Source organism: Rhea americana, unplaced genomic scaffold (genome assembly GCF_003343005.1).
Source record: "Rhea americana isolate MKP2758 unplaced genomic scaffold, rheAme1 scaffold_97, whole genome shotgun sequence".
In the NCBI taxonomy this organism is placed as follows: Eukaryota; Metazoa; Chordata; class Aves; order Rheiformes; family Rheidae; genus Rhea; species Rhea americana.
The window spans coordinates 42,527-67,677 of NW_028187166.1; the positions used below are offsets into that span (position 1 = coordinate 42,527).

Sequence of the window (25,151 nt, forward strand, 5' to 3'; positions counted from 1 at the left end):
AGAACACATTTGAAAACCAGCACTGAGAAGCGTTTAGAGGTCTCAGTTTATTCCTCTCTCCCACAGGATGTAATGAAAGCGGCTGCAACGTGCGCTATGCTAACAGACTCTTTGCAGGTGCTCTTCCTTGCCCTGTACATTGGGTAAAAATTTGGGTAACACCCCCACCCCCCTTTCTTCAGAGAAATAACCGCATGCATTTGCGCACGCCTACAGCTGAAGAGCCAGGAGCACCACAGGCGCTGCCCAGGGGAGAGGGCACAGCGGCTTAGTCGCACGCGCGCGGCTGCATCCCGCCCCGGACAGCTGCTGAGCGCTCGACTCCCTTGCTGAGCGGGAAGAGGCTTCCAGTTTATCAGGCAAGATAAATCCCCGTTACGTAGCATTGGTCCGTCATCGGGGAATCAAACACACTTCACGTAACCCTTAAGAATGAATCTTAGCAAAGCAACCGTTCCTGGGAAGTGAAGAAATACCTTCTAGGTGCAGAAATGGGTACCAAACCAGGATTTTTTGCTCGAATTGTGTTATAGGGTTGCTGATCAGCTATTAAAATATCTTATTTTCTGAGAAACAACTGTAGCACTCTGCGGACACAAGCAACACTGCGCAGTGAATTCATAACCTTCACTACTCTTCAAAATGATGTTTCAGAACAGCCTGTAATAAATCAAAAAACTTTATTTTTAAGATATATTATAAATTTACAACACACAACATCAGTGTCTTTAGTGTGAGTGAGCAGGTTTAAAGACTCAGTGTTCATTCTAGTCTCGCTCACAGGTATGACCTCGCCACGTGCTCCAGGCAGGCAATGGGTTTCGGTTTGAACAGGGCTGGCTTTGCTAACAACCCTGCTGACTTCTAGGAATACACTTCAGTAGACACCACTTTGACTGCTTAAAAGGGTAACAGAATAGCAGCAATTTCTTGATTTTGCAGCAAAGCCTGCTGGTTTTCCCCAGCTCGGGAGAGGCCAGTGACCCACGCCAGTGTGTCTAGAACGAACTCTGAATTCCACAGGCTCAGTGATGTCTGCCCTAGCTAAGCTTCATAAAAGTAACATTACATCCTAGAAACAGTTCTGCATGCCACACATCAGTGTCAGTTCCATATAAAAGTTACCATACGCTGTACCTAATTGTTTTATACACAGGTGAAATGAAAAATGTTAAGTCAGTACCTTGCAATATAATTTTACTGGTGTGGCTGTGTGGTAAGTGCTGGATGGCAAATCACATTCTTGTACAGCTCATTAAACTATGATAAAATATGCAAATTAAAAAACACTAACTGCCTCTGTTACCTGTTGCAACAAGAGACACTTGATTTTGTGGGGCTTAGTTTAAAACATGATCCAATTGCTTTCCTCTCCCCAAAACATGATATAAAACTATATCTAAATTCAGTAAGAACTTAAATGCATTTATGCTTATTGAAATTCACATGCTGCAAACAGGCTCTGCACTGAAGATCTTTAAGTCTCCAGCAAGAGGTCCTTCACAAATCTTTTGTTATACCTGGTTATCAGGATGCAGGTAACAATAACAGCCACGACACCACGTTCATGTGGACTTGCTACACGCAGCTTGCTTTTCCTCTGCAGGAGCACAGGGAGTGCTACTCTGGCCRAGCCAATCGACTGTCCTAGCTCCGACAACAGCCAACACAACCGCTTCAGAAGAATCATYGGCCCAGAGAGGAGGATTCAGTTAGTAATTTGCTTACACCTCAAAGCATAAGGACTTAAAACTGGATGGAAATACCCTGCTGCAAATGCTGCTACTCTACCAGTTAATAAAATTGCCATTTATTAAAAGCAGAAAAACAGAGCTTTTTACTTTGGATGAGAAACTATCCCACGCGCACGACTCTTGGAAAGCTGCCACTGAAACTGAGATCACTGTGAACCTCTACCTGTTCTACAGGCAACATTTGCTGACAGTGTTATAATACATTCATTTGGTGCAATGCTTATTTAAACAACTTTCAAAATGTATTAAAGATCCTCAGCCCTCCCTCCCCCCCCAAAAAAAGACTGTTCCAAATAAAAAGGATTTCAATAATCGCTTAAGTATTTCTTGGATATGAAGATCAATTCCCCAAAGACAAGTTTGGTTCTGTGAGAATGAGGAGAGTAAATGGGGGTCAAGCTTCTGGGACATACCCAAGACAGGCTGCAAGCAGCCAAGAAGATGCAATTAGCTGGAGGTTTAAGAGCTCTGGAAGGAATGAACCTCGCACCTTCCCAGAACAGTAGAATTTTATTAATGACTGTACTAGAAACAGCGCAAGTTAATTTTCCAGCTGCTTGGAGAACAGAAGTGTCCTTGACATGGTGTAAAGATCAGCAAACTGTGAAGTGGCTGGGTAATCTTGTGTGACCATTTTGATGTAACGATACAGCAATCTTAAAGGAAGACTCACACCACTACTCACAGGGAGAGAAAAGAATGGCAGATTCTTTGGACTGCATCTAACACTAGATGCTTATCAGGAGAATTATGCTAGCTCAGTCTCACAGGTCAAGACCAATCAAGGTCCAAGCTGCAAAGTGGCCAACAGCATTTTTTCCAAATACATCCCTTTAAATACATCCCCCTTATAAAGAGAGTATAAATATGAAGCCCTGAGAACAAACTTCCATATAGTACATTTCTATTAAAAATATCAAAGCTTTGATGACAAAAATTATAAGTTATATATATTTAAATAAATAGCTAGCTAGCTTTCAACAGTCATGTAATATCAAAAGGTAGAAGATTGTCTGTATGAACTGATGGGGCATAGAGTTAGAAGAACAGTAAGAAATAGATACTGCATTGGATGAGTCACCTACCACTCACTTCCATGCTTTTCCTTGATTTCATGGGTCTTACAAATATTCTCTTGCCCTTGTTAGGAGATACCCAAATGGGACATATCTTTGCTAGTTATAAGTTGAACAGATACAAGCACAGGACATGAACCTGCAAATCCTTACTCCTGCAAGTAGTTCTTCCTCACAAAACTTAGGGATCTGTCRCTGGTTTAGAGACCAGAACCACCAGTCCTCCACCCTTCAGCCACAGAACAAGACACTTTGTCCCCAGGCAGTGGTCTCGCTACACACTCTTTGTGCCTGGAGACCTGTATTTGCACAGGCTAACTCAGTAACAGTGATTATTTTTTTCCTGTTTCCTTTTTTTGCAGTGGGTGGGGAGGTGGGGAAATGGAAGAGGGAAGGGAGGGAGGGAGAAAAGATGATCAATACTTTTGCAAGCACAAATGGACTTAATCCCTGTCCCCAAACACACACATTAACCATCATGATGTAGCAATACACCCAGCTCCATAGTCTAGCGCGAATTCATATCCAAAAGACAACACTATCGTGTTATCAATTTCTTGAATGTTAGATTAACCTTAAGGATAGTTTTTGCTTGTCTGTTTTAAACCAACTCCTGGGCCTTGCTGGAAATGTCATACCTCATAGGTTCTGGCCTATTTAAGCTACTGGCAAATTATGTTCTCAGACAAGCAAGWCTTTGCTAAAACCATACCAAGAAACAAAATGTTTTGGCAAATCAGGAAAAAAAAACACACTAACACTTAAGCTGTGTAAGTAAGTGTTGCGCTCTGGAAGGAGAGCCAGAAATAACCATATTCTCAAGCTTTCAAGTGTTTTAAAGATGCAGTATGCCTTTAATCCATAAGGTTTCTAACTGCAGTTGCAGCATTAGGTTATGTTGGTAAGGCTGGGCATTCTTACCTTCATCTGTTACATGATTATGCTTTCCTGATGCTTTTATTCTGTTAAAAAAAACAAAAATCACTGGCACTGATTCTGCTCTGGCATACTGAGGAAGGCAGCTCTGATAAGGTATCACCCTGATCAAACTAACACTGAAGATGACGCACAGTTTAGTAACAGGCACTGGCAGTATCACACACTGATCAGTCCCAGTGCTGTGGGTTTAATGCAGAGAGAACTTTCATCCTCAAGAGTGAGCCACACTCTGCTCCTCTGAAGCTGGTTAGACTCTGTATATTGGGAATCCACTCAACCTCAGCCATCTAAAAATCAGGCAGCTGGTTCAAGTTAATCATCCACATTCTTCTCTGTCAGTAGCAACAGGCAAAGTGGGTTGCTTGTTCTTACCATATCACAACTAGATTCTGCCTTGAGCAAACCAGAGACCAATTTTTTAGATTAATTTAAAATTGAGAGATGATCCTTGTCTGGTCTGTCTAGAAGCTCTCTACAGTCACTCCGGAGTCCAATCATGTATCACTGAAATAACAGAAGCATGGAAACAGTCTCCAAAGAATGTAAAGGCTCATATTAAAAGGCCATGACTGTTTCCCAGGTATCTGTTCAGTAAGTCTGAACTTGTACTTGTTTACACAAAAGCCAAAAAACGTTACCGAGTAGTTTTTCTTTCCCAGCTTCTAATCTTCCAGAAAGAATCACTAACAGAATCCTGACTGAGCAGGGAAAGACACTTAGAATTTTAAGTAGTAAAAATGTTCTCTGGCAGTATTACCCACCAAAAACTGCAGGGAATGAGAAAAAAAACTTTTTATAATATAAAGGCCACAACCTTTAGTCACAACTACTCAAGAGTAGTTGCATCAAATTCACAGGGCTGCAGGATCAGGCTCCTGGCTTTTACAGCTGTACAAAAAAAGTTAATTTCATGTCATGCTGTTGATCTGTTTTTAACAAGAGTCCCAAAAAGGAGTGTTACTGTCCAATTTGAGAAGACAAATCTCTATAAAACTTTGAATTTTCAGATGTAAAAGTAAATATTTTAACACTCATGCAGTGCAAGCTTAATATAAAATTACAAAAGCCAAAAATAAAAAACACTGGGATAGTAAGCCAAGATAAAATCTCATGCTGTTTTGATTTCCCCACCCTTCATATATTAATTATGTGAAATTGGCAACTTCAGTGCCTCGGCTGCATAATAGCATGGATCAGATGCCAAGTTCAGGCCAAAACTTGTTGCAGGGTTTCAGGTTATATTTTACTGCATTTTTCTTTTAAAAACAAACAAAAAACCCAAAACATACACACAAAACCCAACAATGCATAAAACACACTTAAAACCACAGTGCAGAGCTATTCAGGACAGCCCTCTGACAGATACCTTTGTGATATTTAAGAACAGGACCTCTCTCTGGCTGCTCTTTATTTTGGAGAAGTAGGGCTTGCATAGCCTGCCTTTCTGGAAAAAGGCTGTGGATTACAAGACTTGACAGATTATGACAGATGTAAATCATGTGGCACTAAGTTGCAAAGAAAAAACATTTTAGACTATTAAAAAGCAACATCTCCACAGCCCAATTATAACAAAATCTAGATATTCACTAGCAACTTCTTTTGTTAGAGGCTCTCAACTTCTGTCTGAAATCTCAAGTCAGTCTTCTGATAAAACTAGCAACAACATAGCCCGACATTCTTGATATCTCCAGGGTTAAAAAAAAGTGGTGAGAAAAAATGCTTCCATCTCAAAGATAGTAATTTCAAGCGTGCTTTTAAATACCTTAAGCAAGATAAAAACATAAACATTTCTGCTTATTTGCAGATTACCATTCAATGAAAACTCATGCAAATCAGTATCTTTTTGTAAACAGAGTCTGAAAAATAAACTCAACAATGTAAGTCTCCTTTTCCAAAATCACACACATCAAAATGGAAAAAAAACAGTATGAATATATCCTCCTTGCACTAGGATATGGTAGAGTATAAGCTTATGAATTGCAGCACTTGAGAATCCCAGTGCTGGTGCTGCAAGTTCTGTCATGAAAGAGATACTGCATCTTTAATGTAGCCAACAGAGAATCACCTACAAGTCTAAACCCTGTAGGACTTGAACACCACTAACACAGAAAATAAATAGGAAAAAGTAATGCTATTTATTAAAGGAATTCCATCTATGAATTATTGTTYAAATTATAATGCAAGACAGAATTTTGGATAGAAATGTGCTTGCTCTCCCAATATTTGGACTTTTAAAAACATTTCCTAAGAATCATTTTTAAAAAGCATTTTATAATTTGATATATCCATAAGTTAATACTGTATGGAGATGATTAATATCCTATGCTAGTGGTCAGTGACCTCTTGTAAACGCTAGCCAGATGCTAATGAAACTGGCTAGTAAACTACTGTCACAGGCCTTTTTACTAAGGAGCTTAAAACATGAGTAATATCATCATATTTCTYGCCAATCAGATTCTTAATTGTTTTCACAAAACCTTTTCCTATATTTGGATATATTTTATTTTCAACCTAACACTTGAAAACAAAAATAAGTCTTCAAACCTCTTTCACTAACACTAAATCCACAAGGCAATTAACTTCGGGTTGGCCATAACTACATATGCTCTCATGTGAGATACCCATTCGGACAGAACGCTTTTTCTCCACTCCCACCCCCAGCAATCCGTGCTCCCTCCTATTGGAAAGGTGAAGCAAAGGACARCAGAAAGTGGCACAGTGGACCAGCATTCCCATCTACGTGCGGTTCAGGGTCTGGAAGATTCGAGAGATCTGTAGCATGACAGGCCCAGTTTCTGGATCATTCATCCACTGAGTGCTGTTCAAGGGGTTTTCAAGCATATCCTCAAAGGCTGCCAAGAGATGGAAATCATAAAACACTTAGTTCTTTATTTAGCACATGCTTCAAGGTTTGGTATGTTTAAACAACAGAAAACTTAAAAATTGCTGCAGAGCTATTCTTTGCTTTGGCACCACTTCTTATCCAAGGTAGCGGGCAAGAATCCCTCAGAAGTAGGGGGAATTCAGCATAACTTACTTTTGCTTCTAAATTTCTACAGATGGCTATAGTCTGACATTCCTCAGCATTAAATTTAATGCAGGCAGAGTCTGATTAAAYGCTCAGTCTGGATTACAATCCATCTCAAAACCTCAAGGACAGAGGTTTGAAGAGAAAGTCTTAGCAAACAGATACACACAGAATTTTTCCTTTCCATTGCAGATCAATCTCAGCCTCCAMCGAATGGTAACTGGACATATCCGTAGGGAAATGCAGGCACTGTGTAGCCACCAGAGCTTGAGTCTCAGTTGTTCCTTAGTGACTGGACTCCTCTGAACTTGGAGATAGTTACTTCTGATCACAGATACTTAAGAGATAGGGTAAGCCCCACTATATTATAGTCAAAGCGGATTGAAAAGGATTTCCCTGCTTTTTTCTAAGACTGGCTGCAGTAGTGCAGTTCTATCCATCAGTTTATGAATGCCCACCTTTGCCGCTCAAGTCCCAAACTAACATTCTGGCCCTATCTTATCCAAAGAGGTCTCAAGAGCCAGAAAGAAAGCAGTGCCTTCCCCTTCAACAGCATGTGCCTTCTCCTTCCCGGCATTTGGAGGCAGCAAATTCCACCTGCCTCGACACAGACAGAAGTGGAAGTCTGCAGAACAATTTCCTCCATTTTTGAACAATGACAGCTTAAAATACTCAAGGGCAGTTCCTTCTTTCTATACATAGCCGACATTATGCTATTTTTCATTCTGTTCCTTATTTTGAAGGATCAAGAAATTGATCAGAGCCAGATAGCTACTGCAAAAGCCAAGTTGCAAATATGGCAGAAGAATGAGCCAGTCAATAATTTATAAGCTTTGTGACAACTGAGCTAGACTACCAAAAATTGAGAGCATTCAATCATTATGGAAAGGGACAAAAAGCAGTTCAGATATGACGTATTCAGAAGTCACCAAATGTTATAAGCATCTGGCAGACTGGCACCAAGGTCAGCATCTTGATTTTCCAGGAGGGTTAGCATACATGGCTCCAAGTGACATTAGAGGGAGCTGGAAGTACCTAACACCTCTGAAAGGCTCACCATTAATACTTTGCTCAAGGTCATGCAGCATGCCTCTGGCAAAGCCCAAAATAAAGTACAAGTGTCAACTTTTACCACTTTAACCATATTTCTTTACACAGACTCAAGAGTTAAAGTTGACAAATCTTTAGTTTTAAAGTGTCTAATTAAATGCAGACATTCATTATTAAGATCTGTGACATCAGCAATTTGCAGATGTATCATTAGGAATACATTCTCATGCTCACCGAAGCTTTACAAGTGCATATAACAGCATTTCCTTTTCTATTTATATTCTGAGCTGCAGTGTGGAACCCTCTCAGAAACAAAGAGACCATTTGTTCAGAAAACAAGGTGATAATATTCTGCTCTTGAATTATTTAGAGTCTTGCAAGCTCTTAATTACATTTAAAGCAGGTATTAAAAAAAAGAAAAACTTTAAAGAGCTGTGCACACACCCTTTAYTTAAGAGCAAGTCTTCAAATAAAGTTTCAAGCCAATGATTAAATGCAAAGTTCCTGGGTACAACACAGAGGCAAGGTCATTCTTCTGCATTGTCCTCCACTATAAGAACAATCAACTCAGATTTACATTTCACTGTCATGCTCATTAGATCACTGCTTGCCAAGCCCACAGTCTTTCTGACCAAGAAGGCACAAATTTTGCCATGGAGCTGAACTCCAAGGGGAAAATGTGTTCACATATGTTATCTCAACTTTGGCAAGGCAAAACCTTAGCTCAGAGTTTTGTTTGGTAACTTGCACAAATTATTATCCATTTCAGTGACCCAGCCTCAACATATAATAAACTGTACATTGCCATCACTGTTTTTTCATTGAAACAACTAAGGTTCTAGACAGATATTCTTCTCCCTCCCCGGCCCTGGAGCAAGGGAATCCAAAAGGCCTCCTAGAGTCAGAAAAGCACTGCAGCCAGCAGCTATTAAAGTTTGAGTTCAGCACATGGAATCCACTAGCCAAAAGACTAGTGTCATTTCTGGGACAGCCCCAAATTCTCTTCTGGGTGTCTGGCTTGCAAGATGAAGCAGACAAATAATACAGCTGAAAGGGAGGCAAATGGTATAGAGCTGTATCTACTCCACCGAACGTGCTGTGAACATTCAGCCTGTGCTGTTTTTTGCAAGCAAAAGTAGAGACTGTTTATCAGGACACCAAACAGTACTTACCTAGTAGAGTTTTAGGGTTTGTTAGCCCTAACTGTACCACGGGGTTTTCTAAGATGGCTTGGAAGAGAGGGCTATTGGTGTCAATTCCCTTATCTAAGTCCTCTGGAGAAGGCTTTCTGTCTCCCAGCAGCCATTCACACTGAAAGAAATCACCAGGCACAACAAATTCACGACTGGTTTTACTACAATGAAAACCTGTCAAAACTTGTGACAAACTGACATTCAAGATATTTTTTCTCTCATGTACAGTTCAAGATTGAGCAATGTATTTCTTTTCACACTATTACTATTCATTCAGGTTTTGCTCCAACAGAAATCAATCTTTACTTCAACTGGCAGAGCAGTATTGCCTGGTATGGTAAAAAAGTGTCACTAGCTTTGGATGTTTCAAAGATGAGGGAGGATGTGTGTCATCCTATACATGAGTTTCCTAGAGCAGGCACTACATCAGCCTGGTTACAGTACATCACCCTGAAGAACCACCCAGCCCAATATCCCTTCTCTGATAGCAGCCAGCACTGGATGTTTAAGAACCTTCCTTCACTCAGTTAGCAGTGTCTGTATCATTCTGCTTCACATAATCACTAAAAGGGACTAGTCAATCCTTGAAATTTTTCAAATCTTGGCCTCCCTAAGTTGTGGAATATGTTGTTGCAAGATGTTAATTCATGCATGGCATGGCTTGAATATCTTGCCTCATCATGTGTTCCTATTCTTTAAACAGTTAATTATGGGCTATATCTCTCACTTCCACATGATAGGATAATTTTGTTAGTTGCAGTCCCTGGTGAGGGAGCTTCTCAAAATCTTTTTAAAAAAGCCACATACACTCTATCAACCAGATCAGYTTAAACCTCATGCATGCTGAGTTCTTTTTAAAAAAACTTAAAATTCTCTGCATTCCAGTTCTGCATTTAATCTGATAGAGACTGAGAACGTGTTTATTTCCATTTCAGTAACATTTGGGCTTTACAGTACATCCAAAGTCAATTAATGATAAAAAGAATTGGCTAAGCAGAAAATTWTTATAGCAATAAGGAACAGAAATCACAGTGTACTCACAGCTGCATTTTGCTGGTTGTTGTTTACTCTCAGTGCATCTACCACTTCTTTTTCATCAAATCCCATCTCCATCAGGGCAATAACAGCCTACATCAGATTAGCTTAGTAAGCACAACATTTAATACACGGAAATAATCACATCCTTTTACCTTCCAYGCAGGAGCTTTTTGTGGGGTCAACACAGCTGTCTCCACCTCATGTCAAAACTTTGCTCATGTCTCACTGAGATACACATTCCAYGTGTATTTGTAGTTCTACTCACTAGATTTAATTTTACTTCCTGGGTTTACTATATATTGCTAGTAAGCATTATGTATTTAGGCACAGGTACCTGGATATCATTATGAGAACATTCAATTATTGGAAATTGTACTTAGGTCAATCAATACATTGTTTGCAGATTCCAGCTGAAATCACAAGAAACCTCTAGCTGTAAGAAAAGTGTTGGATTCTAAAAGAGCACCTCCTGGCGAATTTACTGTGATAACATCACGAATTTTCATTTCAAATCTTTCAGTTCATTCTGAACAAAGGCCAACTTTAGCATTTGCCAAAAGACACTTAATCTGCTGATGATACTCTTCCATGTCCCCTAAATACAATTTTGCTATTCTGTCCTTTTCTATACCAAAAGACCTACTCCTGCCCTTCAACTCTCTTCTCTGAAGGAAGTTGAAAGGCAATACCAGGAGTCCAGCAGCTCTTTTCCTTTGCMACAATTGATTTCAGGTATAAAAGTAACAGCACCAGTAATTTAGACACTGAWATCTGAGACAGCAATACATTAGTTGGGTAATATCCCTTTCAGCAATCTGAATTTAAGCAGTCCCTAAAGACTTCCACTAAAATACTGCCTGGTCAGTACAACATACATGTACAGAAGTGTCYCTTTACATTCCTTAACTAAACATTTATTTGGATTCCATGGTGCCCATAAAGCCCCTTTCAATCTTAATAACTACATAAATAGCGAGAAACACCACACATACTCGTGGGTCTGGACGAAACTCTCTTTTCCTCCGGATCTTCTTGAATATTTCTGTCAGCTCATCTTTGGCCTCTTCCCCATCAGCTTCTGAACTAGGACCTGCAGTTGCTTCAGCAGAGGATGCACCAGCTTCAGCTGTGGCTTCTGATGGAGTCTGACCAGGAAGTGGAGCATCCACTGTAGGGTCATCTGCATGTTCTATCAACCATTCCATGGCTTGTGTCACCGACATACTGAAATGCAAATGAAAAACACAGGAATGAGGAACACTTCAGAAGGACACGACTGTTCCACACACATTTTTCTTTGTGTACGTTCCTATTGTATCCTGATTTGCTTATTAATTAGTATCTGAAACTTTATAAATACAGTCTTGGAGCAGATCTCAGAACACCTCCATTCTTCACATATTTGAGACACTACAATCTTCTCTGAAGCCACGAAGTAAGACAGAGCAGCAAAATCCAATTTGGACAACTGTAAGTCAGGTTTTAAAAGGCATTTCTGAAAGAGTCACTTTTTTCTCCAAGCCATCAGCTTTATTTCACAACAGACAATCGCTGACCATTTGCAGCCACTGAGAAAATGGCAAAGCATGTTTCAGACTTGCATGGAACTACATTTCAGCCATAAGCTGCTCTGTTGCTCCTTATGGACAGAACTATCTCAGATATACTCATCTGACCACACAGTAATTACAGTTCACAGATAGGTGAAAGCTCTTGCCTATTTGGCTTCAGGATRAGGGATGGTGACCATCAGGGGAGAAAGCAAAATTTTAAGCATGAAGACAGAGATATTGGAAAAGAGTGACTGGAATACATCATGAATTCTCTATCATTAGCAATTTAAGAACAGCCTAACAAACTCCTCTCAAGAGAGATACAGCACAGCCGATTCTTCTCAGGGCAAAAGGAGGACTACATGACCTCGAGGTCTCTGTTATTGTTTTCCTACAGTTACTATCTGGACTTTATAATATTCTCCCATTTTTTTTTTTTACAAGATCCACATGAAGTATTTTTCTACAGCTCAAAGGCCACTCTGGATGGGCTATTCTTGCTTTTTTCCTTCGTAAAATCTGAATTTTAAAGCACAAGGAGGTGTTAGTTTAACGTTTAGGAGCACTGCCAGCCTGACAGCCTTGCAAACCACAGACCAACTATTCTTCCAGAACAGACAGAGCACTGTTTCCTCTTCCCCATACCACCTGCACGTGTGTGTTGCCTGAGGCACCACTGTTTTTTGTGCTAGYGCTTTCTCCAGACTAATTTTAGGTGACCCACATAAGGAGATTTGAGGAAAAAAAAATGTTTTAATCATACCAAATAATTTACAGCCAGCATGCTGAGTCCACTTACTGATTTAATCGAAGGGCTTTGACAGCTCTGCTCTCTGGAAACCCCATTTCTGTAAGCTGTCGCAGAGCTATCTCATCCACTCTGTCTTCCTCATCCTCATCCAGCATGGCTATATATACACAAAAGGAACAATGCTCAAATTGAGTTCAAGCTAAAATAAATCCCTTCCTCCATGGAAAGGGACATGTTAAGTTCAAACCCCATTCTCCTCTTCAATCTCTGCTTTTGTTTCTGCCCAAATTTGCTACTCATCATTTAATTTGCTGCACTTGGCTTAATCTGGCTTCAATAGATTCTTCCAGGACAAAAACTTTATCTGTGTGCATTCACAATCTCAAACAGCAAACTCCTGCATTACCATGGAATGTCCACATCAGTGAACAGACCTTCTGTGAACCTCTTACATATTTATTAGTTATCTAGAAAAATAAGTGAGATCAGGTCCTACCAGCTGAAGGGCAAACATTTCCCACAGAGCGCAAAAACAGCTACAATTTTTCCTCATTTAAGTATCTCCTTGAGCATTTTAGATGATTCAGATGATGACCCTCCCCCTAAAATGCAAGTCATGTAGTTTTCCAAWTGTTTAAATATTAACAATTTTAAGTTTTAAATAGAACTTTTCATCYATCCCAAAGCAACTTTACAAGTTCAAGTTTTATACAACCTATACCACAAGATGAAATCTCTGCCTCARAGATTCAGCTCTGGTATTTCATTATTACAGCGCTGGTATTTCTTTAAGGGCTAGACTTGACTTTGCAAGCTTTTCTTCTGCTGTGGAAGCAAGCAAGTTCCTGGGACAGAACTAGTAACCATAAAGATATGTTCATACCATTTGCCTTCTTAAACAGCTCAACTGCATCTGGGTTCAGTGCTAGCAATTTCTGTGCAACTTCTATGAGAGAAACTAAGATCTTCCGGAGCTCTGTCTGGAACTGCAAGAAAGGAAACTGTCAAAACATTTAGATAGAAAGTTACTAGATGTGATTAGATCTTAGTATGTCGACTGTTAGTACCTCTGTTATTATCTAGCCCCCCGTAGAAAAGCTGTTTTAGTAGGGCTTCATTTCTTTTGTTGCTTAGACTCTCAGGCACTGGCTGTTTCCTGTGAAGTGCTCTGAGTAGCAAAATGTACCAGGCAGAAAGATCCTTTTAATTCTTCCATAGTCCCCTGCCCAGCACCATCTCAAGAGGTATAACATCCAGCAAAACTCATTGCTCCACAGAAACATGACTCTCACCTTGCAAAAAGTGTTGTCAGAAGATAGCACTGGTACAGAGCTACCGTGACTATTTACTTCCTTTAGCAACTGGAGACCTTTGCCTCTGTGAAATGAGCTTTCTTCGTTACAACCCTTTGCTTTCTAGTAACTTAAATCTGAGTAACCTAAACCAAGGCTATTTTCTGAACTAAAGCATCAAACATTCTTTTGACTTCGGCATTTATTTTTAAAAATTCCACACAGAGTGTAATGATAACCATTAAATAGCTTAAATGCCAATTGTGCTGCTTAGGTTATCAGGACATTTTGACACTATGCAATATGTAGGCACGTTTGCTGCTTCATACCCTAGTGTTATACAAGGGATAGTGGTCCACACACTGCTGAAGACACATCAGCTGCACACACTTCGTCAGCATTCAAGTACTGAAGTCAAAGTTTAAAAATAATTTCTCTTTTCAAAGCCAAGGAATAGGAAAAAGACATTGTAAATACCTGAGCTATTTAAGATTGAACAGAAAACTTTTCTTAATTACAACAGCAACTGACCACTTAAGTATTCTACAGTTAAAAACAACAACAACAACAACAACAACAACAACAACAACAACAACACTGCCTGCTTGAACATGAGTACTCCTACACAAGAGAATGCAGGGCTAATACATTAAAAGTAGTTTTTCATATTATTTTTAACTAACTTCACATTTGCCAGATCTTGAAAATGGTTACTAAGGCTCTCCCATGCACAAATAGCATTTAAAACCATAATTCAGTACAGAGGGGTTTGGAGGGTTATTTTTTTTCCTCCTGATCATTGAATAGTTTAAGATACACGTCATACAATAGAGTTTAATACATATTTTCATACTTGAATTTCTATTACAGGGAAAAAAAAACTAATCACATTCACAGAGCAGAGAAAAGCTTATGTAAGAAAAAAAGCCTACTTGGGTGTTAGTGCACAAGTTATAAAACAAGTCTAATACTTACATCCCTCATGTTGTGATGGGCCACAGTGCGATCCACATTGCGAGAAGGCAGATTTGCAGTTGCTTTGAGAATAGCATCCTTATCAGGAGCTTTCTGTTCCTGTTTCCTCTAAAGGATAGGAGATGTGATTAGGTTTCATAACCCATTATCAAAGAACAAAGAACACAGCATAGCTGACGGGAACTTTATACCCTTCACCAAGGCATCAAGCAATGCTCTGTAACTTGCAACTAAGAAATAGTAGTCTACCAATACAACAGATTAATAGCACTAATAACATTTCATGATTATAGAGCAAAACTGCACTTACTGCATTGCCCCACTATGAGCCCTAGTATCTATTTTTCTTAGCCAAACATGAGGGGTAATTCCAGCAAGAGGGAAAGTGATGTGTCAAACGCGGCTAAGTCTGACAGACTTGGAGAGAACTCAGAGGCCTCAACTCCCAGACCCAAACATCCTGCTCAGAACATACCTTCTTCAAGCTCATGCTTTGTCAAGATGTACTGATAGTGTGAACAAGTTAACAGCTAACTGCTCAACACTACAGGAGCTTTATTGCTTGCACGTATCATGCAGAGATACACTGTGCCTTGGATTTTCAGTGTATGCTTACTGTCTGGGACAAACCATTGCAAGGAACAAACTAGAAGTTTTTCMCAGTCTTTACCTATGATCTTATGGTGACATTCTGCACAGCAAAACCATATTAAGAGATAGAGACATACACTAATACCTACAGGAAGACATACATAGACACACACCAATACCTACAGGAAGCAAGAAAAAACAAAGCTGTGCAAGGAAGAAGTAGAGACCTAGGAATTCATAACATCAAGCACAAGCATAGCTCAAAGCATTTACGTGATAACATCAACTGCAGAACCACTCCTTCGCAGGTGTCCTCCTGGGTATCACTGACCCTCAATAAGTAGGAGTTTAATAAACATTCTGAGAAAAAATAACTATGTTGGAGAATAGTCGAGTGCCAATGCTTCAGCTCTAGATACCTGGTTAGAGGGTGAAAAGCTACACAGAGGTAAAGACAGATGTCAGCCTGACAGCAAATCAACAGATTTTTATAGGGCTTTGGAAACAAACACAGCAATGCACTTGCTGAAGTATGTTTATACAGTTACTAGACATTTAGTCAGAGATCAAATCTCTACTACTTCCAAAGTGTATCACATGTTTTATTCTAAAGCAAATGTTCTCTCAAAGTTAAAAATGTAAATTAGTTTCCTTTAGAAGTTTGAAAGAAAGATGAAATAGTTTCTGTAGTATTTAGCTGGGTGCATTTGCCTCTACAAACAAAAAGAGTATACCCCAGGAGTCCTTCTGCAGCTCATTAACAAGGCTGTTAATCAAAAAGTGATAGTCAAGAACTCTTTGAAACTCACTTTCTCCTCTGCTGACACATCTGCCATTTTGGGTAGCGGAGGTGGTGCACGCTTCTTTATTAAGAGCAAGACATCTAAAAAGAAAAAGRTACTGAAATATGGTGGAAAGTAAAAAAGTTCCTGTAAGATACCTTACAACTTCACTTTTTTCCTAGAGACAAGTTTTGTTTAATTCCACTAAAACATCAGACTTTTCACACTAAAAGCMAGTACAGATTTAAACATTCCCGTTTAGTGTTTGTAGTGCCACAGCACTATGGTGAACGTGCTGCACAAACACATGGCAAACGACTAGACACTTAAAGTCAGAGGCTGACATCAGTTAAAAYAGATGTAGTCATGTAATTTTATTATGATAAGAGAGTTCAGAATGTGATCCATCATTAGTTACACTTTCCCCATTACTGGTTTCTTCTCCTCACACAACACCTTAGAGTAATACAGGCTCCAGATGTCTTGTGTGGCCATACTACACAGTAATTGGCCCATTACAGTATGAATACAGTGGYGATCCTGAGCTTCCACTGAGGAAGAAAGTGGAGAAAGGCTGTGTATAGGGTTTTTTTTGTTGTTTTTTTTTCCTCTTCTGCTTGGGGTCTTCAACTATAGTGAGTCAAATTCAAAGCTTCAGTAACAGCTCCTAGTACCAGCCTGAAGCTCACCTTTGCATRCAAATGGCAGTAGAGCAGTTCACTGTCTACAGTACGGTGCATCAATGGCACCACAGGGGCAAATCTCAAGGGGCAGTGCTGTCTTCAGTTTCAGATATCCCAGATCATATGCCACACACTTGATCCAATCTTTTAAGGCTAATACTTTCCCTCTACAAGGCATTTTTTTCCAACACCTCACTTATCACCAGAGGTATCTTAAGGGTGCAGAGATGCAGACACACTGCTTAGGGCCCAGAACAGGCCTGTGCAACATTTGCATCCTTCAGCCAGATACAGCTTGACATGCAGCTTTTTAGTCAGTCACATTAAGCAAGTAAAAAGGAAACAAATTATGCTTTGCGCAACAAGTTTCCTAGGCCTGTAGTCAGGCCTAGGAATATAACAGCCAAAAGCAACAGCTGGTGAAGGCTGTTAACCCTCACTCGTCCAGCTGACCAGAATGCAAATACACTGACTTTTGGCTGCCCCACAAAGCAGCAAGGGAGTCAGTTAAAACTGTTTAACTGGGCAGCTTGGTGGCAGTCAGCTGTTGGCTGCTATTTCACCTCCCTGACAGCAGCAGGGTACTTGAGTATGTTGTAGGAGAAGCAAAGAAGCCTTTGCACAACAACTTGCTATGACTGAACAGTTAACGGTGTTTGGTAACCTACAATTGGTGCCTTAACAGGAAATAATAAACTGCTATTCAACAAAAAGGCTGCTCTTTGTCTTTGCCCAAGACATGAGTTCCAAATTCCTGTTCAACTTTGAAGACAATAGGTGACACTGCCTTCAAAGGAAAAGGGACCAAATTGCTTGTGTTCAAGGCAGCAGCACTCCAGAAAAAAGCAAAACAAAGAACAAAACAAAAAAAAAACAAAATTCAGCAAGAGTAGTGTTGCTGGTTCAGTCAACGTTTTGGTCTACAGCAGTCCAGCTTCCCACGCTTGCCTTCTGCACTACTGCCCTTCATCTCCAAAAGTAATCATTAGTTCTGTTCAGTAAGAACTCAACCCAGCTAACCYAACAACTCTTTCAGATTCTCTTTTGCATCACATTAAGTTCATAAAGGATTATACGAGTAAATACATGCTTCATTCTACTGGAGTCAATAACACTGTAATTGATTAATTTTGACTCACAGTTGCAGAGCACAGAATATCTAAACTGCAGATGCTCAAAGAACTTCAGCAAGCAACATTTAACTTCAGAAAGCTCCATTTAACTGGCAGACCTCAAGAAACTCCTTCAAAAAAGTGTTTTTTTCTTTCTTAATATTCCTAACCATGGTTATACTTTTCAGATCTTTTGAAGGATAAATGCTGTCTATTAAACACTTGTGATAGTATGACTGGAGGAGGTTTTAAAAGAATTGCTTTAAGAAGGTGGTGATAGTATGACTGGAGGAGGTTTTAAAAGAATTGCTTTAAGAAGGTGGTTAAAAAAAAATCATTTGTTTAACTTAACTTAATGAACACACCTAATTTATTTTCAACTCTTAGAAAGAACAGCTACAGAAAGCAAACTGCTCATTGTGTTTTTTTTCCCCCTAGAGAAACGGTCTTTCCTCTTCCCTTTTTGCCATCTTATTAGCTTCCTCATGTCAAAGCCAAGACTAGATACTAAAAGGTCACAGCTTGGAACTCACCAAATAGTAAAATAGTTTCACATTTCCAGGCTGATAGGATAAAAAAAGAGGGAGCAGGAGGGAAGAGAATCTTACCTCTATCTTGAATGTTCTCTTCTAACACTGTTTTTGTGTCAGTCAGCACCTTCTCAGAAGTAGCATGTATCAACTTATGATGTGTCACAGTTTTTGGATCCTCCAAGCTCCCAGGTACACACTGYAGAAGATAACAAATACAGAAGATCGGAAGACAGCACTAATAAGCTYACTGCATGAATCACTGCTCTTTGCACTTCAGAAACTACTAAATGATGGCACAGTTTGTATGTGGAGAATCTTAACAGCTTAAATAATGGTGAAATATGYCCGAGCCCAGTACATAGAATGCATTTTATTAAAGAAACCAAGGCTTGAATTGTGCTGTAAAGATGCTCCAACCATGGTAGTGAAATAAGTTTCTCCTTGCTTCCTGCCTGGGCAAAAGAATCAACAAAAGAAAGRATTCTAGCCCTCCTTCATTAATGTTTTGAAATTAATAGCTAGCAAGAAGATAACCAAGTACTCTGAATTAAGTGCAACAGAGATATACTTTTGAAATCCAGTATAAATCCACTCAGACAGGTTGGTGCCCTTGAAGTAAAAATTTTACTTATTTAAAGCTTGTCTCCAAAYCACTTTAGGCCTGAGTGTAGGTCCAAAAAACTTAGAATTAAGTGCAACTTGAAGCAAAGCAAGTATGCTCAAAGATACACAGCTAATCCAATTTTGCAATAGATTGCTAAGGTCACTCACTCTTTCYGAGAAGTCTGGAGGTAACAATTAGTATCATAAACTAAGAAAAAAAATCTACAAAGAACATTCAGTGTTCCTACAGAAGGAAAAGGTGTAACAACACCAACATTTCTCCTTTGTAACCAAGGGTCAAAATAGAGGAGGAACTCCCTGCTTAATCTAGTAATTTTTATACACACATACTATCAGACTAAACAAATGACCACCAGCTGTGACTGTGGTATGCTCGACCCTAACTCAGAAGAAAGCAGCAGTTTTTGCATCTTGTTTCAAGTTGCTTAATGGAATTAACAGATTTGGCTGCCAGAGTCTTARCCTTGGTTTTTGCTGAAAGTGCTAGAAGAGTTATACTCACAACTCTTCTCAAATAGAGAGAGTGCATATTAGTTTTTTTCATAGCTGATTGTGTTGTTCAAGATCTTAAAATTCTAAGAATTGCATGTCAATYAATTCACTGTGAAACCAGCTTTGAATCCTGAAGGCTTACAATATAACGTTATCAATTGTTTGTTTATAAACGCACCAAGGAGCACTCATGTATTTACGTATTGAGACACAAAGGAGGGTTTTTCTTGATACAAAGCCTGATTAGAACACAGAGAAATGTTTCCAAGTTCCAGATATTTCAGTCGACTGCGGCTCAGTTCTGCTGCCATAAACTGAGAGAATGTCACTGAGACTGACGGACCAGTGCTATCCCACCAGCAACGCACATGACCATCCTTTTCATTGAGGCTTCTGAAAAACTAGAAGTTGGAAGCCCATGCTAGTTAAAATCCAATGCTATTTATCCCAACAGATATAAATAAGCATGAATCCCATGGTGTTTGTTTTTTTAGAAAAGGGTTAGAGTTTAAACCTCCTGGYATTTCTAGTACTGCAGCACAAAACTAAAAAGCACACACCCCAAGCTGGAACTGACTCATCTTCATACAAGAATGGCTCACAGACTACAAGAACATTACATCCATGCATCTAGAGGMTTCTAATTTGTTTAAGGGGAAAAAAGAAAACATAATCGTTATAATTCCAGAAAGGCAGAATTAAAAATAAACTACCAAAACCATAAATTGATGATGATGTTCTTATAATCTTAACAGCTTATTACAGCAGAATTAGACATTTAATACTGACCTCACCTGCTCTGCCCACAACCCCCCCCCCAATGATATTTCTTTCAATACACATTTCTATTGAGCCATTTTTCACCATGTCTGTAGAAGAGTGCATTTACCTTTTGGGAAACAGAGCTATTTCCAGAAACCCCACTGAAACCAGTAAAGTATTTCTTATTTGCTTCCCTTAGATGTAGCATTTAAGCCTATTAATATGTATTATCAGCCTCCTTCAAAGAAACCCTTTTAAAGTCCATCATCACTTTTTAATGTCTTGACTGCAACTGCTGGAGAACCCAAGTACTTGCTCCTTTTTCAAAYGTAGCACCTGTTTTCATCATGTATCTTCAGTTCCTCATCTGAACTTCTGCACAGTTCTGTTGCCTCAATAGGACTGAAGTGAGAGTGTTTTACTCCTGCTCTGTATAATTTCTTACTAATCCTTCAGTATATTAACTGCTGAACAAAAGCCAAAGAATGCATTAAAGTCTAGAAGCAATTGGGAGCAGTTCCTATAATTGATCCAGTAAATTATCCAAAACGCGTTAGAGTACATCAGTGGAACACCTCATCTCTGAAAAAGCTCAATATTAATTTTACAGATCTTTAGAGTCAGACCCAAAAGGGAAGGGAACCTGTTGCAAATAATTATACTTTGAGCACTTGCCAGTGTCACCACTATCCTGCTTCTGGAGGGGGCAGGAGGAGTGAAGGACTGCTTCTAATCTTTTACCTATTATTTTTCCCTAACGCATATCAAGTTGTGTGTACACATGATCATAATAAGATGAAAGCAAAAGTGAAAGACTAAAAATTGCACTCATTCATCCTTAGWAACCCATGGATTCAAGGCATCACTTTTCAGATTTTCTTTAAAACAGCTTTACTGGGGGAAAAAGTCCTGCGGACACCTTACCTCCTCCTCCTCTRACCACTCTGACAACTGCATAGAACTAAGGCAAACACAGACAGCGCTTCAAGGGAACACTTAGTGAAATACTTGGTATATTTTAACATGCCCGAGAAATAGAAAGTCCACCTACCAGGCAATGCCTCTACTAGCTCTCAACAGACCATCAGCAACCATCAGATCTCACTGTGGAATCTTACTTCATGCAAATGGCACACAATTAAAAGTTTATAGAGTGACTGAAAACACCTCCCAGCCCACAGAAAGGAAGAGTACTGGTAATCCACAGGCAGAGTGGTGAGAGAGGGGAGGAGAGGAATTCCCTATACTGTGAAGAGAACCTATCACACAAGTGAGGGGAAGCTGAAGAACCAGGGTGCACCTGCAGCCCAGCAGTCAACTAGCATTGACATACATGCAAGCAGAGAAAGAGCACACACTAGAAGAGAAGCTCTTGCATCTCTGTCCAAAGGGTAAGGAGGAAATCTGCTGTATGTTTTATAGTTTTGCTTCCAGCATAAATACATGTTTCTTTTTAACAATAGAGTTTACAGCAAGCTTTTGTTCACAGATGCCTGAGCAACTACTGAACTTGCAAACCCTGCTGATGCTAAATGCTATTTGCAGAACTTGGAATCTTGATAAACCGCAAAGCTGACTGCTTGTTTTTTTTGTTTTCTTTCATTAACAGAAAGATTTTTTCAAGTAGTGCTGACACTCCCTAGTACTATGCTTGGGTGGCTAAACCACCTTCATCTCTTGCAAAGTATACAAAATAAATCTAGGGGCATGAACCTACCTTATCCTTGTATGCTGCACCTTGTACCTCTGTTCTACAGATACTGCTTCCTCCACCTTAAAATCCAGGTGAGTATCACTGCTGCAACTTAAGAAAGAGGGGACCAGATACACATAAACATTGAAAGCTCCTACCTGTAATCTGCTTGACAGTGTTGGGCAACTTACGCACACACAGTCCACTTCAGTCCATCTTAAATGTGTAACTACAATTTACATCAGTATTTCTGAAATATTGTTGACTCTCAGCAAGAAGCAACAACCTCTTGTAATTAAAGTAATAGAATCAGGACTTTCTACAGCACTTTCAGCCAATGCAGTGCTATATTTGAAATGTCAGTCTAAGGCAAAAGACTTAGGGATCATGAAAGTACACAAGTTATGCTTTGGTTTCTACAGTTAACTGATTTTTCCCAATTCTGGCTCCCAGGTGAGCAGTTTCTTTTTAAAGAAACATCCTGAAATCTTGGGGCCCAATTCTGCCAGTTGGGCAGGAGGAGAAAACCCTGCTGAGCTGATGGGGTTTTGCATAGAGACAAGTGACTGTTCTAAAAGAACAGTTTAATAGTAAAATCTGAGTTTAAAAATAACTAGGAAAAAGAAATAACTAATTAACAGCTATTTTTTCCACAGACTAGATACATAACATTACTGAAGGTAGCAGTTTAACAGCGTGTAATCATCACTGAATTGTTACAGGTCAACAGATAAAACTCAGGGAAGCTTTTTGCTTGATTTGTGAGGAAAAAAAATTAAATTTAGGGGGGGGGGAAAGACATCAGAAATGACTCTTCAGAGAACTTCCAAATCGAAACTGGACACCCTAATAAATGTCATCTTCCTTTGCCTCCTGAAGGAACAATTTCAACAACTTCAGGGATTATATTAGTCAGCATCAGCATGATAGGTGGCTGCATAAATTATCTCAAGGCATTATCAAGATTTATTGCAACATACCCATGATCACCAGTCATGATTTTTYCGTTGGTTATTTTCCCCTCCATAAAACGATATATTATCCATAATGGTTATGCAAATCCATGTCATTAGCATAAAGCCACAGAGATGAAATCAAACATCACCACCTAGTTATCAATTGTCTTCTGCCCTGGCTCACATTGCACACAAGTGTCAATTCAATTAAGCTTCCTGAGAATTAAAGGTCTTTCAGCACTGCACATATGCACCCAATCATTACTCCACCCTATTTTGGCAGTCTTTGCACCACTCTCTTCTGCTTGATCACTCAGCTGTACTGAAGGCAGACCAGAGAGCAGCATTAGAGCTCTTCCAAGAATGCTAACAACACAGAATGCCCTTCACCCACTCTCTTCAGCAAGGCCTCCTCATTTTGCCTCAAAAAAGGTCACATCTCCCTCACATAAAACAAACCCAAATGTAGCTATTCTTATCTCTAAATCAAAAAGCACCTATGAAGACTATGGATCAAGACAGAGCAATGTGTGCTGTGACCTGTGGTTTCAAGAGGTTCTAGTTAAAAAACAAACAACTACAGGGCACACTGCAGAGGGCACCCGGGCTGCTGTCCATCCTTACTTTACCACCTGCTCTTCAGCGAACAAAGCAATCTAAATAGCTTAGCACAACCGAAGTTTCGCCAAGCTGTGCTTAACTGATCACATATTACAGGCATGTTCTCATATTGAAACTGTGTTTTATTAAGAGCAACAACATTTCTTAACATCTCTGCAACACTTTGGAGATGAAACCCCTTTGATTACATGCAGTTCTYTGCAGAGGTGGGAACAGAGGTCCTGGGCTCCCTCATCTGAAAGTTAAATGAGTTCCACTAAGTCTCTCAGCAAGAATTTCAGCAGCTTTTGACCTGAGCTATTAGACCATATTTTGTTGGTCTCAGAATGACAGTCTTTAGAAACCCTGGTCAGGGACCACTATCTTACAACACTGTTGTTATCAATCACATCTTGCTTTAAAATAAATCACAGTTACAGCATATCTTCAAAACTCAATCCAATGGTTTTGTAACCATTGGTTTCAGCGTTTAACACCCACAAACACACAAGCAAGTAACTGAATAAGTGAAAACAAAACCCCTCTGTTTTCCAGTTCAACTTCTACAGAAAGCAGCTGTGCATTTTTACATATCTTCTCTTTCAGACAATGATCAGTAATTTACTCTTTGAACATRTCCATTAAAACCGTAATCCTTAGAGCACTGGGGGAGTATCAGAACTGTCTAACTCCCCACTGAAACCCACACTAGTTACCTGTGCCAACACAGGGTGAGGGMATACTAGGAGTTTTTTTCAAAAAGGGAAGTTCTCCACGATAGTTATTACTTTCATTGTTTGTTCTTACAACATAAACTAGAAACAAAATACGCTCTAGTCTCTGCTGGGAAAACAGTAGAAGCTAGTTCCACTGATCTCCTGCAATATACAGTTGCCAGCACATTAAGTGCTAAGACACAGGCAGGAACCGGCTCCGCTACTGTCAAATGTTTGCCAATTTCTCTAACTAAAGGTAGCAAGGTAATTTCCAYGGAAATTCATCTTTTGCCAACACACACAGATTTTGAAATGGGTATTCACTTTCTACATGGAAAAGTTTCACACAATCAGGGAGAGGGGGAGAGAAAGAGTGGCAGATACGGCGAACTAGGCGCTGGAACACATGAACATATGTTTATTTTCACTTTTTTTTTTTTTTTTAAAAAGCATATTTATGAAGCTTTAGAAAAGCCTGTTTTCTTCACAAAACAGTGCTTGCTTGCCCCTCCCCAGGACTCCGACCTTCTCCCCCAGCCCGGGAACACGGGCACCACAGCGAGCTRGGGTTTCAGGTTATCCAAGGCACAGGCCCCGTCCCCTGCGCGCCCCGGGGGTGGCGGCGCCCTGCGGGGGAGRCAAGGGCCGGCGGGGCCGCGGCTCCTTACGTGCTTGAGGCACCGCTCCTTGAGCTTCTCCACCGTGGTGTCCTCCGAGACCTCCTCCAGCCACTCGGCGCCCTCCACAGTGCACACGTGGAGCCTCAGCACCTTCCCCGCGAAGATCTTCTCCTCCTGCACGAACATGGCCCCGGGCCCCGCCGCCGCCGCGGCGCCTCGCAGGCCCCGCGCCCCGCGCTACCGCCCGCCCATGAAGGTGACCCCCGGGAAGCCGGCGGGGAGCCCGGCCGGGCCCCGCTGGGAGAGGGGGAGCGCGCTGGGCGCCCCCGACGCCGCCC

The 25,151-nt window shown here is 40.2% G+C and overlaps 1 protein-coding gene across 2 annotated transcripts; it reads right to left on the reverse strand.

Moving 5' to 3' along the window:
- Positions 1–663: 663 nt before the first annotated feature.
- On the reverse strand, positions 664–25,142 carry UBAC1 (UBA domain containing 1). 2 transcript variants are annotated; one of them, XM_085325398.1, is made up of 10 exons: positions 24,862–25,142; positions 18,426–18,546; positions 16,050–16,123; positions 14,650–14,757; positions 13,266–13,383; positions 12,431–12,539; positions 11,071–11,302; positions 10,082–10,168; positions 9,020–9,158; positions 664–6,621 (listed from the first exon to the last, which is right to left on the reverse strand). In XM_085325398.1, exons 1-10 carry the CDS (start codon positions 24,997–24,999, stop codon positions 6,506–6,508), a joined length of 1,242 nt encoding a protein of 413 aa, XP_085181524.1. In that variant the 5' UTR covers positions 25,000–25,142; the 3' UTR covers positions 664–6,505. The 2 variants fall into 2 exon arrangements, with proteins under 2 accessions (XP_085181524.1, XP_085181525.1); XM_085325399.1 differs by having other exon boundaries at positions 13,266–13,368; positions 24,862–25,141.
- Between the last annotated feature and the right edge of the window lie 9 nt (positions 25,143–25,151).